This window comes from Culex pipiens, chromosome 3 (assembly GCF_016801865.2).
Source record: "Culex pipiens pallens isolate TS chromosome 3, TS_CPP_V2, whole genome shotgun sequence".
NCBI classification, from domain to species: Eukaryota; Metazoa; Arthropoda; class Insecta; order Diptera; family Culicidae; genus Culex; species Culex pipiens.
The window spans coordinates 136,666,429-136,684,018 of NC_068939.1; the positions used below are offsets into that span (position 1 = coordinate 136,666,429).

The 17,590-nt window shown below is 38.8% G+C and overlaps 3 protein-coding genes across 3 annotated transcripts; 1 reads left to right on the plus strand and 2 right to left on the minus strand.

Annotated features, from left to right (window-relative positions):
* Window positions 1–4: 4 nt before the first annotated feature.
* Window positions 5–1,625, minus strand: LOC120413788 (protein-cysteine N-palmitoyltransferase Rasp). Its single transcript, XM_039574737.2, has 3 exons — window positions 1,491–1,625; window positions 691–1,430; window positions 5–637 (listed from the first exon to the last, which is right to left on the minus strand). The coding sequence occupies exons 1-3, from the start codon at window positions 1,594–1,596 to the stop codon at window positions 5–7; spliced, it is 1,479 nt and encodes a 492-aa protein (XP_039430671.1). The 5' UTR covers window positions 1,597–1,625.
* Window positions 1,626–1,795: 170 nt separating this feature from the next.
* On the plus strand, window positions 1,796–7,501 carry LOC120413791 (E3 ubiquitin-protein ligase RNF180-like). The gene is made up of 2 exons (XM_039574741.2): window positions 1,796–1,940; window positions 6,930–7,501. Exon 2 carries the CDS (start codon window positions 6,941–6,943, stop codon window positions 7,292–7,294), a length of 354 nt encoding a protein of 117 aa, XP_039430675.1. The 5' UTR covers window positions 1,796–1,940; window positions 6,930–6,940; the 3' UTR covers window positions 7,295–7,501.
* A 2,594-nt stretch (window positions 7,502–10,095) lies between these two features.
* On the minus strand, window positions 10,096–12,133 carry LOC120413789 (protein krueppel). Its single transcript, XM_039574738.2, has one exon. The coding sequence runs from the start codon at window positions 11,908–11,910 to the stop codon at window positions 10,564–10,566; it is 1,347 nt and encodes a 448-aa protein (XP_039430672.1). The 5' UTR covers window positions 11,911–12,133; the 3' UTR covers window positions 10,096–10,563.
* Window positions 12,134–17,590: the final 5,457 nt, after the last annotated feature.

Sequence of the window (17,590 nt, forward strand, 5' to 3'; positions counted from 1 at the left end):
GTTTTCAAAAGGCTTTCTTTAATGGTCCTCGTCGGTCACCCTCGACGGATTTGATCCATTCGCCGGTGCGGAAGAAGCAGTACGCCACGGCGTACAGCGCAAGGTAGTTGTTAACATTTTCGTAATAAGTTCGCTGCAAGTAGATGTAGCCGACCTCTTCGCGGGCGAAGAAGAAAAAGTTGGACAGTACCGATAGGACGAAAACGTGCGTTCCGATGAAGGCGGCCAGCTGTTTGCTGTGACCGAAGAACTTTTTCACGAATCCTTCCATCACTATGCAGATCCAGTTGAGCGTGCTCCAAATCATGATGAACGTGTACAGCCCGTGCCAGATGTAGATGAACACGAACGTGATCGAGCTGGCCATAATTTTGCGCGCTCCGGAAGAAGTTTTCGTGCACAGTTGGGTGTAAATGTATCGGAACAGGAACTCGTACAGGCCGCGATCAAAGAACTTCCACATGTCCGAGTAGAGATGAACGCGCCCAATGCAGATGGGCTTCTGGGGCATGTCAACGCCGTCGAACCTGCCGAACGCGATTCCGATTCCGTAAAAGACGACATACTTGACGTAGAAGAACTGGCCCATCAGGTAGCCGCAACCGTACAGAACCCAAAGGTTGATTTTATGTAGGAGCTGTTGAGAGAATTGGGATTAGAAGGTCGATTGGTTCGAGATGCAAGTCTTACCTTCAAATCAAGTTGAATGATGTTGATGTAGAAAAAGTGCTGCCCAGCTTCCATTACAAGCGCCCAGAAGAAACAAAGAAGCAGTTGGAGAACCAGTTGCTTTGCGCGCCGAAAAGTGTTCAAGTTTTCAAACGGAGATCGCACTTTCAAACAGTCTTTAAACCGATCGTAAATTATCACAGGACCGTGCAGTAGCAGTGGAAAGTAAAACGAATAGCCCAGCAAATCTACCAACCGGTAGCGAGATCCATCGTCTTTGGGTTTGCACCGATCAATGCAGAAGCACGTGCACTTGATCACGTTCCACGAAATTATGATGCTGAACTCGAGCAGCTTATCGTTGTCGATTCCAAGCAGAACGTTCAGCTGATCGTAAAAATACAACAATTTCACACTGTTGATGACCGCGATCCAAAAAAGTGCCTTCAGCCACAATCCAACCGTACTCTTGCTGTAACTTACGGCAAAGAACGTAACGTTCTGCAGCAGCATAATCACCAGAACCTTGTACCCGTACACGTAGAACACCACACCGCTGCCAAAGACGGCCAGCGCAGCCGACACGTGCCGGAAGCGCATGATTCGCACCACCTCAAACAGGACGGCGTGCAGCGCGAAAATCCACAGATTTCCGACGGCGGACTTCTTGCCGATCTCCCACTCCCAGTCGTAGTCATCGCGGCGCCGGCCCGGAAAGATTGACCAACCTTCCTCGAGGTAGTAGTAGTTTTGGAGAGTGTCTGAAACAATTTATCATGAAAATAGTTTTAACGATTTTAAAGTTCAAAAGCACCACTCACCATTACTTATCAGGTAATTTTTGTAAAACGAATAAAACAAGCAAGACACGTACAACACAACGCAAATCGCCGTATCAATCGTAATCTGGACGGACCCAATTTTCATGTTTTCAAAAATTTGCCACGTGTGTCTACTCTCCCGCTCTTTAACGGCCCCGTTGAATCGAATAGTTATGAATGAACTGCACCGGTTCAACCAACCGGTTCGCCGCACAAACACACACACACTCACGATCCCGTTAGATGCGCCGTCACCACTACAAGCGCACCGATCCGGTGGGTGGACGCGACGCGTCGTCAAAAAACGTAAACAAACAAACGTGGTTTTCAGTGTGCCAAAGCAAAGGTAGCTTTGTTCGTTCGGATTTCGACGGCCTAATCAGCTGGCTCTGGGCGCTGCAGACGACGGTTATCACACTCACGTGGGAGATCGCACCGGCCGGCGTAACGGTGAGTTAACTGTGGAATGTTACGGCGGATTGATCGCGCGAAAATTAAGGAGCAGAAACCAGCATCGGCGTAGATGTGTGTCTGGCTTTGGAAGTTTTAAAAATAATTCTGCCTGTGGGAGGAAGATACCGAAGACAACACTGCTGCGGGGTAGGGATGTTCAAAATAGAGGGACATTAATAGGGGTGCCCAGTAGAGGTGTTCAATAATTGTCCACTACATTTTTCGCTCCGCTACAGAGCAAGGTTATTGATCTTTTTTTTTAATCGGATCATCAATTTTTGACATTTACCAAATGAGTTTCTAATGCACTTGATGCGTTTAATGTGTCCTTGTTTTGAGTACCTGCCAAAATGCTCCGATAAAAAGGTCAAAAGATTGGGATTTTCCCAAAAAAAAAAAAAACACTGCTTTTTGGTTTTAACCATTGAAGTTTCCATATCCCTTATGTTGTCTTGCCCCTAAGGAAGTAACTTATTTTTAAATACGAGAAATGTGGTTGCTAAATAGCCCCTGTTCCTAGTTTTTGTCACATCTATATATCGAATTGAATTGACTGAGCAGTTATTCCAAATAGCGAACTAGATTTCGCTAATTCGAATGCAGTTCCTTTATTCGAAAATCCGTATTTTGAGAAGGGGTTTTCTAATGGACTCGGTGTCTTCGACAAAGTAGTAGGTCACAAATAGGAGACATTAGAAAAAATAGGCATATGTACAAAAAATACATTCTCGAGCCAAATCAACTTTGAGGCTTGAGCCTCACTGGGTCACAATATCTCGGAAACTATTGATACTATTTTCAATGATAAGGCCGTTGCAAATATTTTTCAAAGTTTATGTTGCCCCCCCCCCTCTTCTTTTTTTTTCGAAAAATAAGGAGGCAGAAAAATATTTTTTCAAAAACTTCAAAATTTTAATGAAAATAGAAGTTAAGTCAACTGAAAACAAACTAAAAGGCATTTTTCTGCATTGATAATCATATTTGGCATGTTTTGGCTGGATTAAAAATATTTTAAATTTTTATGAAATTCCAATGCACCACAAAAAAAAAAAATTTCGCAAAAAATAAAATTTCGTCAATACCTATTTTGGAAACTAATGATTGCAAAACAACTGGACAGGTGTTTCATGTATTTTAGAACACTTTTTTCATTTAAATCAGGGGTGCCCAACCTTTTGGCTCTGCGGACCAGGTGTGATTTTTCTGAAGCAATGGTGGGCCGGAATAAATATTTGATAAAAGTTAAAAAAGTAAACACATTTTTTTTCAATTTTCATAGGTATGATTTGGGTTCTTTTAAAGCAAATACATAAAAGAACTAGTGTTGCGAATATGATTTATACATCTTGATTTTGAAAATGAAAAACAAAGATAACATGAAAAAATGTGTTTATTTGACTTATTTTAATTTTTGCTAGTTTAAAATTGTATAGATATTGTTTTTGAGGATTGCAATTAAATACCTTGATATATATATATTTTTTCAATAAAAAAGTCGTTGCAATTTGCTGAAGTTTTTGATACATTTTTCAATATTTTAAAAATATTTCCAGCGATCTATATTCAGTGTCAATAATTTGATTTTTAAGCTTTTAAAAAAAACTTTATAGCTAAAAAGTTGTTCTGGAAAAAAAACCTTAGTTTTGCTTATTTATTTATTTACTTCAAATTTAAGTAAACATAGTCAAAACTGAAAGAAATATTATTTAGTCTCTTTTGTAAATTTTAAGATAACAATCCAAGTATTTTCATAAATTTCGCAATTTTACGAAATAGATAATTTTGTTTTCCTGCACAATTTTTCAGTTAAAAAAATCATAAGAATTAAATTAAATTCAATAATAATTATAAAAATTAAATTCAAACATGAAAAATGTTGTTATATAATATGTTTAAATTTGATCTGGAGCTTATTTTTTGAATTCAGACAATAATTTTATTTTTTAAATACTTCATGAACAGCCTAAGGGCCGGTCATAGAAATATTTTAAAAAGCCGTCGCGGGCCGGATAAAATGGCTTCACGGGCCGGATCCGGCCCGCGGGCCGGACGTTGGGCAGGCCTGATTTAAATGTTGAAATCATGGCTCGTAAATTCAATTTTTAAACTATTTTATTTTATTGTTTCCCTTTTTTATTTGTTTGCCCCAGGGATTTTTTTTCATTTATTAAGTATTTTAAAATTGCAAAAAGATAAAATCGAAAGATTTTACGATAAAATGCATCTAACTTTATCAACAAAATTATAAAGTCAGTTTCGATTGCCATTTGATTTTGCTCTTAAAAATCTATATATATATATTTTTTTAATTTCGTTTGACAATTTTTGCACCATTTCAACACCCAACCGGCGGTCGCATGATTGTGATACATGGCGGCATGAAAGTATGTCAGAATCTGCATGAAAACTGTCCTCATGCATTTTTTGCGATATACGGGTATGACATTTTTGCCCGTTACCGACAATTATCGACATTACCGACGGCTTTTTGATTGTATTTCACAAAAAAAAACCTTAACAGAACGAGAATTGAATCACCAACTTTTTGAATATTGATCCGACACGCTACCACCGCGCCATGGACGCTTGATGAAATGAGATTAAAAGAGCACCAACATAATCTTCTCTTTGGAGTGTTGCTCGGGGACGGGCCAGCATTATATGTGTTGGTGAGAACTGCAGATCGCTGAAATGTTTACACGCGGGCAAAAATGATCTACGAGCTTGCTGCAAAAAATGTTATAAAATGTGACATTTTCTGCAGCAAATCCACTGTTGCAGAATTTGAGCTATATTTTTCCTTTGGGTGCACCCAACTGGCAGTCGCATGATTGTGATGCATGGCGGCATGAAAGTATATCAGAATCTGCATGAAAACTGTCCTCATGCATTTTTTGCGATATACGGGTATGACATATGAAGCATATGTTGGTGCTCTTTCACTCACTTTTCATCAAGCGTCCATGGCGCGGTGGTAGCGTGTCGGATCAATAACCAAGAAGTTGGTGGTTCAATCCTCGTTCTAAGTGTTTTTTTTGTGAAATACATCCAAAAAGCCGTCAGTAATGTCGATAATTGTCGGTAACGGGCAAAAATGTCATACTCCTATATCGCAAAAAATGCATGAGGACAGATTTCATGCAGATTCTGATATACTTTCATGCCGCCATGCATCACAATCATGCGACTGCCAGTTGGGTGAGAACAAAGTACTGGATGTTATAGGCCTGCGGGCCAGATCTTAATTTTCTGAAGCAGTGGTGGGCCGGTACTAATATTTGAAAAGAGTTGAAAAAGTAAACGATCTTTTTCAAATTGTTTTATGATTGGTTTCTTTTAAAGTAAATAAATATAAAAAACTGGTGTTGAAAATAAGATTCATATATCCTGATTTAAAGAATGAAAACAAAGATAACTTTCAAAAAAGTTAAAAAAAATTATAGTTATTGTTTTTGGCGATTGCAATTAAATACCTTGATACATTTTTTTTATAAAAAAAAATTATTAAAATGTCAATGATCGTTGCATTTTTCAACACCAGAATATTAAAAAAAATCAATGAGACATGATAAAATGTATTCTAACGAAATTTGGATTCGAATATCCTTTCCTATTAATAACTTTTTGCGTTGTTGTGCACCTTTAATCAAATATTTAAAAAATATTTTAAAATTATTTTAAACACTCTCAAAACTGTTAAAGTGTAACAAATATACTTTTAATCATTTTCAATTTGTTATTTTTCGAAATTTCAAGTTTATGAAAAAATATATTTTTTGCTCCCTTATATCTTGCATCGTTTTAAGACATTTGATAAATATTTTTAAAATATTCGCCGAAATCTATTTTCAGAATTTATCTTTGTTTTTTAAAGCTTTTTTTTTCAACAAAAACTATTTCACTGAAAAGTTTTTCTGGGGAAATGGGGGAAATACATTAGTTTTTGATTACCTATTTATTTTAAAAAAATAGAAAACTGTTAAAAAAAACTTCAATGAGAAAGAAATTTAAATTTAGTGTCTTTTTGTACATTTTTAGACAACAGCCCAAGTTTTTTCATAAATTGCACAATTCTACTAAATTGATAATTTTGTTTTCGTGCACCATTTTTCAGTTTAAAAATATCAATATACAAATTATAAGAATTAAATTAAAACATGAAGAATGTTGTCATAATATGTTAAAATTTGATCTCAAGCCTATTGTTTTTAATTCAGACAATCAATTTATTTATTGAATAATTCATGAACAAAGGGCCGGTCATAGAACTATTTTGAAAAGCCATCGCGGGCCGTATGAAATGGCTTCACGGGCCGGACGTTGGGCAGGCCTGTTATAGGCTCTTTCGAAAGAGCACACGATTTTGAACCAAACTGCATCAAAAACTCGATCTCGATGAAAATGCATATGGGACATTTATGCGATCAGGGGCAGTATAGTTTTATTGAAATTGAAAAACTGCTTTGATCTTTTACAAATTGTGATCCTCAGTTGGAAAAGAAACACAACTCAATGAAACAATTTTTAAACATTATTTTTGATAAACTTTTACACATTTAAACTAAAGTTAACTTTGCGCAACCTAGGCAATTTTGGAGCTTTTCTTCTAAAGCAGTTGAAAATTTATCCTTAAATTTGAAATATTTGATTTGTATACGTTTTTAATGGAGACGCATGGTACATTATCGATTTTTGTCACTGGGACTAATATTTAAAGCGAATTCTGCAAGACAATTTTACGTTCATTGTTTTTTTTATGGACGTCAATCGAGATGGATAGGGACTACAGTTTTCAAACAATTTAAATTATAAAATTTTGACTTTTCTTTCCAAAAATTCAAAGCATTTAATTTGTAAATGTTGTAATTGGGCAATTGCTTTAAAGCTTAATCCATGAAAATTACTAAAATATATATTTAATATTCTCTCCATTTTTCCCTCTATTGTTAACGAATCGTGATTTAATAGTCACTGCTTACCCCCCAGATTCCCCAACAATGCTGATCAAGTGCCGCAAGTGCTCGAACCCGCTCGCCGCCATCGACGACGCCCACGTGCTGGCGGTCCATTCGAGGCGCGAGTTCGCCGCGGATTCGCTGCCGGCGTGCCCCACCGAGCGGGACAATGCGGAAGTTTTCCTGCACGAGGACCACCTGCCGGGCTGGATGAACGCGGAAATCGAGCAGACCCAGTGGACGCGGGGAAAGCTCAAGTGCACCAAGTGCGGCCAGAAGGTCGGCTCGTTCGACTTTGTTTCGGGCGTGCGGTGCAAGTGCCCCGTGGGTGGGAGTGTCCTTCCGGCGGTGCATTTGGTGCGGAGTAAGGTCGATTTGCGGAAGAGTGTCGGATAGAAAGGGAGAAGGAGAGACGAGGTTTGTTTTTTTTTCGCTTTTTTTTAAATAATTTATTTCAAACTCTTATGCATAAAAGATACAAAATATGTTTTTTTTGTTGTTCAAATTACGAGTAACCTTAAAATTTACTAGAAATATGTACGCGTTTACTGTTTTAAGAGACGAATTAAAAATGAAACATGTATAAGTGTACGTGTGTAAAGATTCGGCTTCTGTAAAAACTTACTCATCTAATATCACATTTCATTTTGTTACACTATAACGTTTTTTTTCTTTTTTCCTCCAAGATCATTGGATGATTTGTGATTTGTTTTCATCTGTTTCAAGCGATTATGATTGTTCGTCTCCTAGTTTATGTTGGGCGATGTTCTATCTCGTTTTTTTGCTTTCTAAACGATAACTTATGAAATATTATAAATTATGTGTCTAAAACTATAGTTAGAACTCATTTGTAGCAGTGGTTTGTGGCTGTTGTATGTACAGAATTCGTAAAATAACTTAAATTAAATTTGATGATTAGGAAAAGACTAGCATTTGTGCGATGAAAAATTAATTTCGATGACTAGGGAAACCCATTATTTCTAAAATTATTGAAATTACGTGAGATCAAACGAAAGCTGCAAATTAAAATCTACATTTGGTTGTACGGACTAGAGTCGAGAAACGGTTGACTAGTTTTTTTTCATGACTAAATTTGCTCGTCCGCAAAGTTGACTGACTAGTTTTTAGAAATAAACCTACTTACAGTTGACTAGAACTCTGACTAGCACTAAAATGACTATTTCTATTGGTGCTGACTAGACCTTACACAAATTGACTGCCGTTGAAACCCTTGTCTGTAAACCTACTTTCAAAAAACCCGAAGCAACAAATTTTGTCCGTTTTTTTTAAACCCTCCCCCTTTTTACACATGTAACTAATATGGCACAATTTTCCACTCGATTGCAAAAGCCAACCCCGAACCTGCTGCTGGTGCTTCCTTTCCTGGACAGTTTGTCACTTTCAAAGCAAAACCAAAGAATAATTAAACGAAACGAAAAAAGTCTGGCGAAAAAATCTCACTTAAATTGTCTTTCGTGCTTTCTTTTTGTACAAGCTTGAGCCTTTCAACCCGATTTGAGGGAACTGAAAAACGCTCAAAAGTGCTGGCGGGTATTGTCCTGTACACGGTAAATAATTTCGGTAGAAATTGTTGTTTTGCTTAAACCTAACCTCTGATGGCTTCTGAATGGTTTTACTCACTCTGAAAGATGTTACACGGGTAGTGGGAGAAATTTACAATTAAATAAGTTAAATAAATACGGTGCGCGAATATATTAGTCTCTGAATAAATTACTTTTTGTTTTCACTAAACTGCAGTTGAACGTGTAACTGTTTGAGTTTCATTGAGTATGAGACAGTAATGCGAAAAATTACAGTTTAGAAAAATGACTAGATGGAACTTATCTTTGGTGACTTTTGAAATAATTTAAATAAATATGATTCAAGAATATATTAATCTATAATAAATTAGAATTCTTCTCAATTCACTGCTGTTAAATTCATAACCGTCAAAATACGATCATGAAAACACTCATTTTTGATTTATTTTTAACCTAGTTTTGTTTCTTATTACTCAGTTTTGGGTGAACTTCGTGTAACGGCAAACAAAACTGGTTTAAAATTGACCAATAATAGTTATTTTTAATGAGCGTGTAAACTTCTCAAAATGACAGTTACGCATGCACGCACATTCAAAATTACTCAGATTTTTTCGCAACCAATCCCACGCTGGAATGAGTAGACGATGAAAATATCAGATTTGAGTGATTTTAGCTCGGATCACATAGAATTCTGAGTAAAATTCACCACAAACTGATATTTTCCTGAGTTGTTGAGGTTTGGAAAATTCAGCAATTTTTATTTGCGTTTTTAACAGCAATACATTTTGGAGAATGACTAGATTGAACTCTTCTTTGGTGACATTTAAATAATTTAAATAAATATGGTGCACGAATATATTAAGCTCTTGAATAAATAAATTAAATAGATCTACGCACAAATGCCCAAGTGACTAAAGCTTATCCAAAATAACTGACTTATTTAGTTCTATTTTAACAAAATCGGAGTAATTTTGGTTGAACTTGTCAACGTGGGACAGTAATGCATGGAGCGACATGAATACTCGAATGACTAGATCGAAACTCATCTTTGGTGGCAAATAATTTAAAATAAATAGGGTGCACGAATATATTAAGCTCTTGAATAAATTACTATTTTGCACTAAAACTAGGGAAATGACTAGATGGATACTCATCTTTGGGTGATTGAGAAATTTTTGGAAAATTTTCAAAATCGAATGTACAGAAGTGTTGGAGGACGATAGTGCTCGTAGCGCCACAAGTTAGAAAGGAAAATTATTAGAAAGTTTAAAGCTTGTTAGCAATTTTTATTTGCGTTTTTAACAGCAATACATTTTGGAGAATGACTAGATTGAACTCTTCTTTGGTGACATTTAAATAATTTAAATAAATATGGTGCACGAATATATTAAGCTCTTGAATAAATAAATTAAATAGATCTACGCACAAATGCCCAAGTGACTAAAGCTTATCCAAAATAACTGACTTATTTAGTTCTATTTTAACAAAATCGGAGTAATTTTGGTTGAACTTGTCAACGTGGGACAGTAATGCATGGAGCGACATGAATACTCGAATGACTAGATCGAAACTCATCTTTGGTGGCAAATAATTTAAAATAAATAGGGTGCACGAATATATTAAGCTCTTGAATAAATTACTATTTTGCACTAAAACTAGGGAAATGACTAGATGGATACTCATCTTTGGGTGATTGAGAAATTTTTGGAAAATTTTCAAAATCGAATGTACAGAAGTGTTGGAGGACGATAGTGCTCGTAGCGCCACAAGTTAGAAAGGAAAATTATTAGAAAGTTTAAAGCTTGTTAGTAGAAGGAAAAGAAAACGTTAGAGTTAGAAGTAAGATTTGCGGACGCTCGAGCATTGCGCCGGATTTCCTTACAAACTAGTCGAAAGCTTTGCTCCCAGTCTCTTACACTTGTGTCTAAAGCTATGTACAAACAGTCTTGTGTCTTTTTGGGCGATCCAAGTCTCTTATTTGGTGTGATGCTGTTTTCAGTTTGTTCGGTACGAAAATTTACACAAATCATAAAACCTATTCCGAGATAGAACACCGCCCTGTGTGTGTGTGTGGCGGGGGTACTTAAGCGACTAATGATAGGCTGAACTTACACGCACGGTTTTCTAGACAACCAAAGCGGTGGTGTGCCGAATGACCGATGGTCCGTTCCGCAGGTGGGCCAGCGCCGCTGCGGCGAGGTTCTCCTCCTCCGTGAAGCGGTCACAGTACGCCGACCGGATGGCGTCCATTTCCTCCTGCTGGTAGTCTTCGTTGATGACCAAGGCACGTTCCTCGTAATCGTCGTCGTCGTCGTCGTCCTCGTCGCTGGTCGATTGCTGCGAAGAACTGGACTGATACTGCTGCACGAGGTCACTTCGGAGCGGTGGTTCGCTGGCCACCACGGTGAACACGGTTTGTGGTAGCTCGGTCATGTGGTTCACGTAGACGGTATTGCTGCTATTCGAGTGGTTCGATTCTTCGCTGCCGCTGATGCTGCGGAAGCTGGACACGGTGTTGATTGTTGCTGCGCTGATTTCACTTGTTTCGGCACTTGATTGATTATGTTTGGGCTTGTTGACTTTCGTTTTGTTATGCGTAAGTTGGTGTTTTTTCAGGTAGGCCGGCCGTTTGAACGATTTGTTGCACTGTTCGCAGCGGTACTTGCACTCGGGATCTTCGCCGGCTTTGTCGCCGTCGCCCTTCTTGGCGACCTGATCGCGGGGTTTGTGCCAGCGGCGGTGCGAGGCCAGGTTCGCCGGGCAGTTGAACCGCTTGCTACACTCGGGACAGCGGTACTCGAGCAGAACAATGCACGCACAACGATGCTGAGCCAGTCCGAAGGCATCGTCGAACTCCAACCGGCAAAGCTTGCAGTTGTACGCGCCGATCACGTTCGGGATCGTAGCCAGTTCGGCGCGTACCTCGTCGGAGATCTCCACCAAATTAAACTGCGGATCGATGTCACCCGATTCCCGTGGGATGTCCCCGTTGATCACTTCCTCGAGCGAAATAATCACCGTGCCCGACACTGGCGACGTCGTCTCCTCGTCAAACTTCAACTTCCGGGCTGCCTTCGTACGGCGTTCCTTCGAAACCGGACCCGCCACCCCAGCCGGGTTCTTTGAACTCTTCTGACCCACCTTCGCGCCTTCACTCTTAACTGGTTTAACCGGTGTGGCTTCCTTGACCGGCTCCACTTCCACCTTAATCTGCTTGGCGCGCTGATGATTCCCATCGCGGTTCTCGTCGTTGTCCTCGCGGTAACGCTTCTTCAACGGCGACGGCGTCAACGGAGGCGTAATCGCACCGAAGCTCTGCTTCACCGTCAAATCCAGTGGCGACTCGGCGGTAAGCTTAGTCGTGGCGTTGTTGGCCACGGCTATATAACGCACCTTGTAGCTTGGCGGCAGGTCGGCCACCGTCGTCAGGAGGCCCATTGGCGGGCGGATTTGGAGCTGCGATGAAGCCATACTAGCATGTCCCACAATGCCCCCACTTGATACACACAACTCTCGAGTCCACACACTCTCACTTCATTAACCACTTCAAACAAAATAAAATCTCGTCTCGCACTCACTAACCTATCGATACGGTATTTACAAAGAAGTAGGAAAAACGGGGAAATACAAATAATCTACTAAAATCAAGCCGGATCAATGTCTTCCGGACCGAAGCCAGACGGCGAATGACACGGTTTCGGCTTGAGTCCTTGCGCTTTATATAGTGCCGAAGCAAAACCCCCCGAAAAGGACGCAAAGCCGAGCATGCGCAATCAACGCACGAGAGAGAGAGCGAGCTCGAGTCCTTTCGACCGACGCCCGAACGTGTGAGAGTAGTGGTGTAACGACGCCAGGCTAGACAGGGGTTTCCCCTTGGCAGAGAGCGAGCATTAAATATGCTTCAAGAGAAACGAAGGAAGAACGAACAAAAAATAAGCGGCACGCGACCCGAGCTTGGAAACATACACAAAAGACTCGGAGCACGTGCGGATGTACCGGCGATTCCTCAGGTTACCGCGCGTCGCGCGCCACCACCACCCAGCCACACTGTGTTGTCCGCACTTTTGCTCTGTCCTTTTGGGGTTGGTTTGGACATGGTGGCAACTTGGGTTTGGGATAACATTTTTTCAAATATTTTTTTTATCTTTTTTGCTTAGATGTTTGTTTTTATAGATTTAGGAAAATCTGTATCTTTGGAAAAAAAATCTGATCGAGTTTGTGTCTTGGGCAAAGTTGTAGGTATTTCTTTTTTTACACATTTTGGCGGTACTTCTCTATGGATTTTTGTCCTCTAAACATATAAAAAATTTCAAAAATTCAAAAATGCAGATTTGGGAACACAAAAATTTGTAAAAAAAGTTGATTTGAAAAATCGGCAAAAAAGTGTGTACCTATTTTTTCTGAATAGTTCTACAACAGGGGTGACCAAAGTATGGCCCGCGGGCAAAACGTGGCCCGCGAGTTGATTTTTTGTGGCCCGCAGACCCATTTTAAATAATCATGTAAAATGGTCCATTGATCACTTGTAAAGTGATTTTATACTTTTTCAAAATTAAGGTTTATTTTAAACCTTTTCATGCTGATCTTTTTTTAATTTTTGTCGATAAAAATCGAATGATTTAAGGAAAATAAACCCATTTGAAGCCTAATAAGCGGTCATGTTTGAATGATGCTGAATCTGGAGTGTTCCTTGAAATTTACTAAAACCAAGTACACCAACGAGAAGAGCAACTTTTTGTGAACATTTCTGTTTATTTTCACTTCTATTAAATTTTACTCTATTCCTTTTACAAGCACTTGAAAAAATATTTCCAAAATGCATTGGGCCACGCCCATTTTCCTATTTTCAGCTTAGTTTTTTTTACTTCCAGCGCTCTTTTGGGTCTGCTTAGTGCTGACAAAATTGATAAAATTTTAGGCGAACACTCACGAAAAGTAGCATTTATAGAGAAAATTTCCTGGCAGCACTTGCTCACTCCAACAGGCGCTGCACCAGCATGTTGGTGGTGTTGGTGGCCACCCTTTGTTCTTTATTTGCCTTCGCTTCTCGCTCGGTTTTCTTCAGCCTTCGATTGGAATGGGTCGTCAAAATTGAAACGTCAAAAGACTTGGCGCGTTTGCTTTTTTGATGGCGCTCATTTACATGTTTCGGGATTGTTTTTCAAGTGAGTGACCAACTAATGTGCAAAAGAACATGTTGCCGATGGTTGGGGGCAGTTTTGTATCGAAAGCGCCGTGAAAAAGTAAGTGAATGTGAAATGTTGATTTTGGCGAAATTCATTAAGCGTTTGAGGGTTTCTCGCGGGTGTCACTGTGTGTGCCAACAAAATGATGAGAAATGGTCTCGCAAAATAGAAATTATGATCAAAAATGCATTAAATTTGATCTTTTGGCCAGTAAATGGCATAATTTTACGTGCAAGTATTTTAAAAGCTTTTTTCGACAACCCTCCGCTCCCCCCCATTATTAAAATTTTCTCTAAAAATCACGGGCAAAAATATTTTTCAAAACAATTCAAAATATTCAAAGAAATTTTAGTGCAATTAGCTGAAATCAATTACAAATGCATTCCTCTGCGTTTAGAGTCATCTTGAGCATGTTCTGGCTTAGGCTGGTACAAATATTTTTAAAAGTTTTTGTCACCCCCCCCCCCCCCCTTCAAAATTGGGCCGAAAAATCAGGGGGCAAAAAACATATTTTTATAATAAACTTCAAAATTTCAATGAAAATTCAAGTGCAACCAACTGAAATCAAATTAAAATAAATTTGCCTGCGTTTTAAATCATTTTTAGCATGTTTGGGTTTATTAAAAAATGTTAAGATTTTTTGAAAATTTTCGACGCAAAATCTTTTTTTTCGATACAATTTTTGTTTTTGTCAGATCTTAGATTTTTTGAAAACTAATGATTGCAAAACAACTGAACTAGTGTAAAATGCATTTTAAAACACTTTTTTCATTTAAATGTGAAGACTATGGCTTGTTATTTAAATTTTTATATTTTTTGCCCCCCCCGCTTGACCGCGGCCAGGGCCGAGGGACAAAAACTTTTTTAAATATTTGCATCGGCCTTATTACAACAAAATGAATTTTAGTGCATTTTGGAAGAATAAATATGTTTTCCCTAAATCATTTTCTAACATTTTTTTTCGATAAAATGTTTGAAATTTGGCTCTTACCGATTTTGTATTAGTCATTTATAATAAAAAATAATATTACGCCGTCACATAAATTTGGCGGGTCACTTTTTTTGAAATATAGAATATATTTATTAAATATATAATATACTTATTTTATATTTTGTGTTTTTTATTATTTTTTATTACGGGAATGTTGAAAAAATACTAGAAATTTAAAAAAAAAACTTCAGTTGATATAGATGTATTTCCTAGTCTTATAAATTAAAATAACGTAATTTTTATAAGGATCATATTTGGCCCGCAAGCTCATTGAGCTTCAAATTTGGCCCGGCATCCAAAACCTTTGAGCACCCCTGTCCTACAACTTTGCCGAAGACACTAAATCGATCAGAAAATTCCATCAGGGGTGACATTTGGTCTGGGGAGGGGGGGGGGGGGGGGGGGGGGTGGGGGGGGGGGGGGGGGGGGGGGGGGGGGGGGGGGGGGGGGGCGGGGGGGGGGGGGGGGGGGGGGGGGGGGGGGGGGGGGGGGGGGGGGGGGGGGGGGGGGCGGGGGGGGGGGGGGGGGCGGGGGATTAGATTGGGTCATACAAAACGGCTGAAATTTGTATGACCCAATCTCACCCCCAGACCCAGTGTCATCTCTAATGACGGTATATTTGGAAAAAAATCGTAATTTTTTTACAGAAATCCTGCATGATATCTGTAATCACTTGTAACGCATTTAAAAAATGTTTTCTTTTCTCTACATTGTTAAATCATGTGTTGAAACTTAAATTATTCTCCCTTGACTACAAATTTACAGTTTGGAAGGAAGGGTCTCTAATCATACCTTAAAAATCATGGAAAAATAATTTAATGATACTTAAAAAAAAGTGATTCGTTTTAGATTTGATTTTTACATTTAGATCAAACGTGACTATTTTTTGGATTTTTGATAAGTCTGAATTATGTGATAATAAATTAGGAAAGAAGAAAAACTTCAGATTTTTTTGTCATATCTCGTGTTAGTTTGCAGTTGCGCCTTTTGTAAAAAAAAGGTAATTTTTCGATAGGTTTTACGAAAAATCAATTTGAAAAATGCTTTAAATTGTACATCTCACCGTCACGTCTCAACCCAAACACAATGGCAAATAAGTTTTATTTAGAGAAAACTTAAAATGGGGGTAGAGGACGTGATGGCTGGTATGACTTAATTCAAACTAAGCCGAGATGAATGCTTTGTTATTTTTACCATTTAGTGATAACTTTGCATCATTGAAAATAATGCAGGAATTTATTTATTTTTGCTGCACTTTCTTCTATGGTTTAGCAATTTAACTAATATTTAAACAAGTTCGAAACAATGGCTGTGGGAATTTGACGAGCAAAAAAGGGGGAATAATTTTGCAGAAGATGCTTTGAAGGTAAAAATCTCATTGCATTTTTTCAAATTAAGAAAAAAATCAGTGAATTCATTTCAAGAAAATTTTATTTTTCAATCAAGTTTTAGACAAGCTTTCACCATGTTTCTAACTGTGACCGATCAAAACACAAAACTCTGCCCTATCGAGTCCCACCTTTAGCTTGCTTTCCACACTGTCTCTCTTTCTCTTTCAATCCGCGTGCCATATCCTTCCTTCCTCTCAATTCAGGAGGGTGATTGGTGGTGGTGGTTGTGTTGGTGGTGATTCATGCCTAAACATATTTTTTATGATGCATTTCTCGTTTGCACCCTATTTTTTACACTCTCCGCTTTTCGGCTCAAATGCAACAAACGCTCTCGACGCTCGATCATGCAACTATTTGGTCCATGTTTTTACATAAAGCTTATTTTTTTTAATGGTTAATTATGATTAGTGTTGTTACCTGGGCCAGCGGCGACGTCGACGGCGGCGCCCAAGTTTTTCCGAGCTGGCGTGAAAATAATGGAAATTTATTCACGCAGCGAGCAACATTTCAGCAAGCTACTCAACCCAGGTACGCAACCCAACCTGGGTGTCGCCTGGTTTTCCGCTGTTCCGAATCAATGTGTTGCACCTGGACCGGGTTTCGCTTCTTCTTTCTCTTATTCCTACCCGCGTTTAACCTGGGGGTTCCGGATCTCGGCCGGAATGTGGTGGTATCTTTCAGAGCATTTAATTGATCGTGTGTGCGCACACGACGTCTATTTTTGTATCTCCAAATAATAGGGGTTTTGGGTTTTTGGCAAGCTGCTGCAGGAATTGCGATGCAGCCGGTTGACGGTTGAGGCTGCTATGCTGGAGAGGAGGATCGAATTTGGGATCGGGGTTGAACCTGGCCAGGTAACTCGCCGAGGTTTAGGCTGTTTGTTGTGTGTGTGTTCTTCTGACTTTGGAAGGGAAATGCAGCAGCTGGTCGCTGGATGTTGGTGAAAGGTCGTTGAACTTGTATTGTTTACATGTTGTTCAAATCTCGCAATTCTAATCACGAATATGTTAGTCTAAATTTTGTGAACAATAGCAATATTTATAAGCTTTTTTTAAACAATAAAAACAATTTTTTTCATCATGTCATATTTTTTCAGTTTAACACAAAGTTTTAATATTCTAAAAACGTAAAAATTTTCCTTTTCCTCTTTTTACACCCTAAGCTTCCATACACCCCGGGATTCGAACTGACGGCCTTTGGATTGTGTGTCTATCTGCCTACCAGCGACTCCACCGAGACAGGACCCAGGGAGACGACTCCTGGATTGAGCTCCCCGTCCGCCGGAAGGCGTGATCAGACAAATCAATGCAATTTTACATAAATTTTGATATCGTGCACCGTTTTCAAGTTATGTCCACTAAAAATTGATGTTTTTCTGATAACATAACTGTTTTACATGTAAATGTCATGCCCAAGCTTGACCATCATTTTTTCGAAAAGATCAGACAAAATCCTATAAATTTGCTTCAAACATGTTGAAGATTGGTTCCTGAGTTCCTGAGATACCGTATTAGGGTATTTGTCCCTATTTTGGGCCTACTAAGCAGAGCGCACTTTTAATTTGATGTATTCTCAAAGGCTGT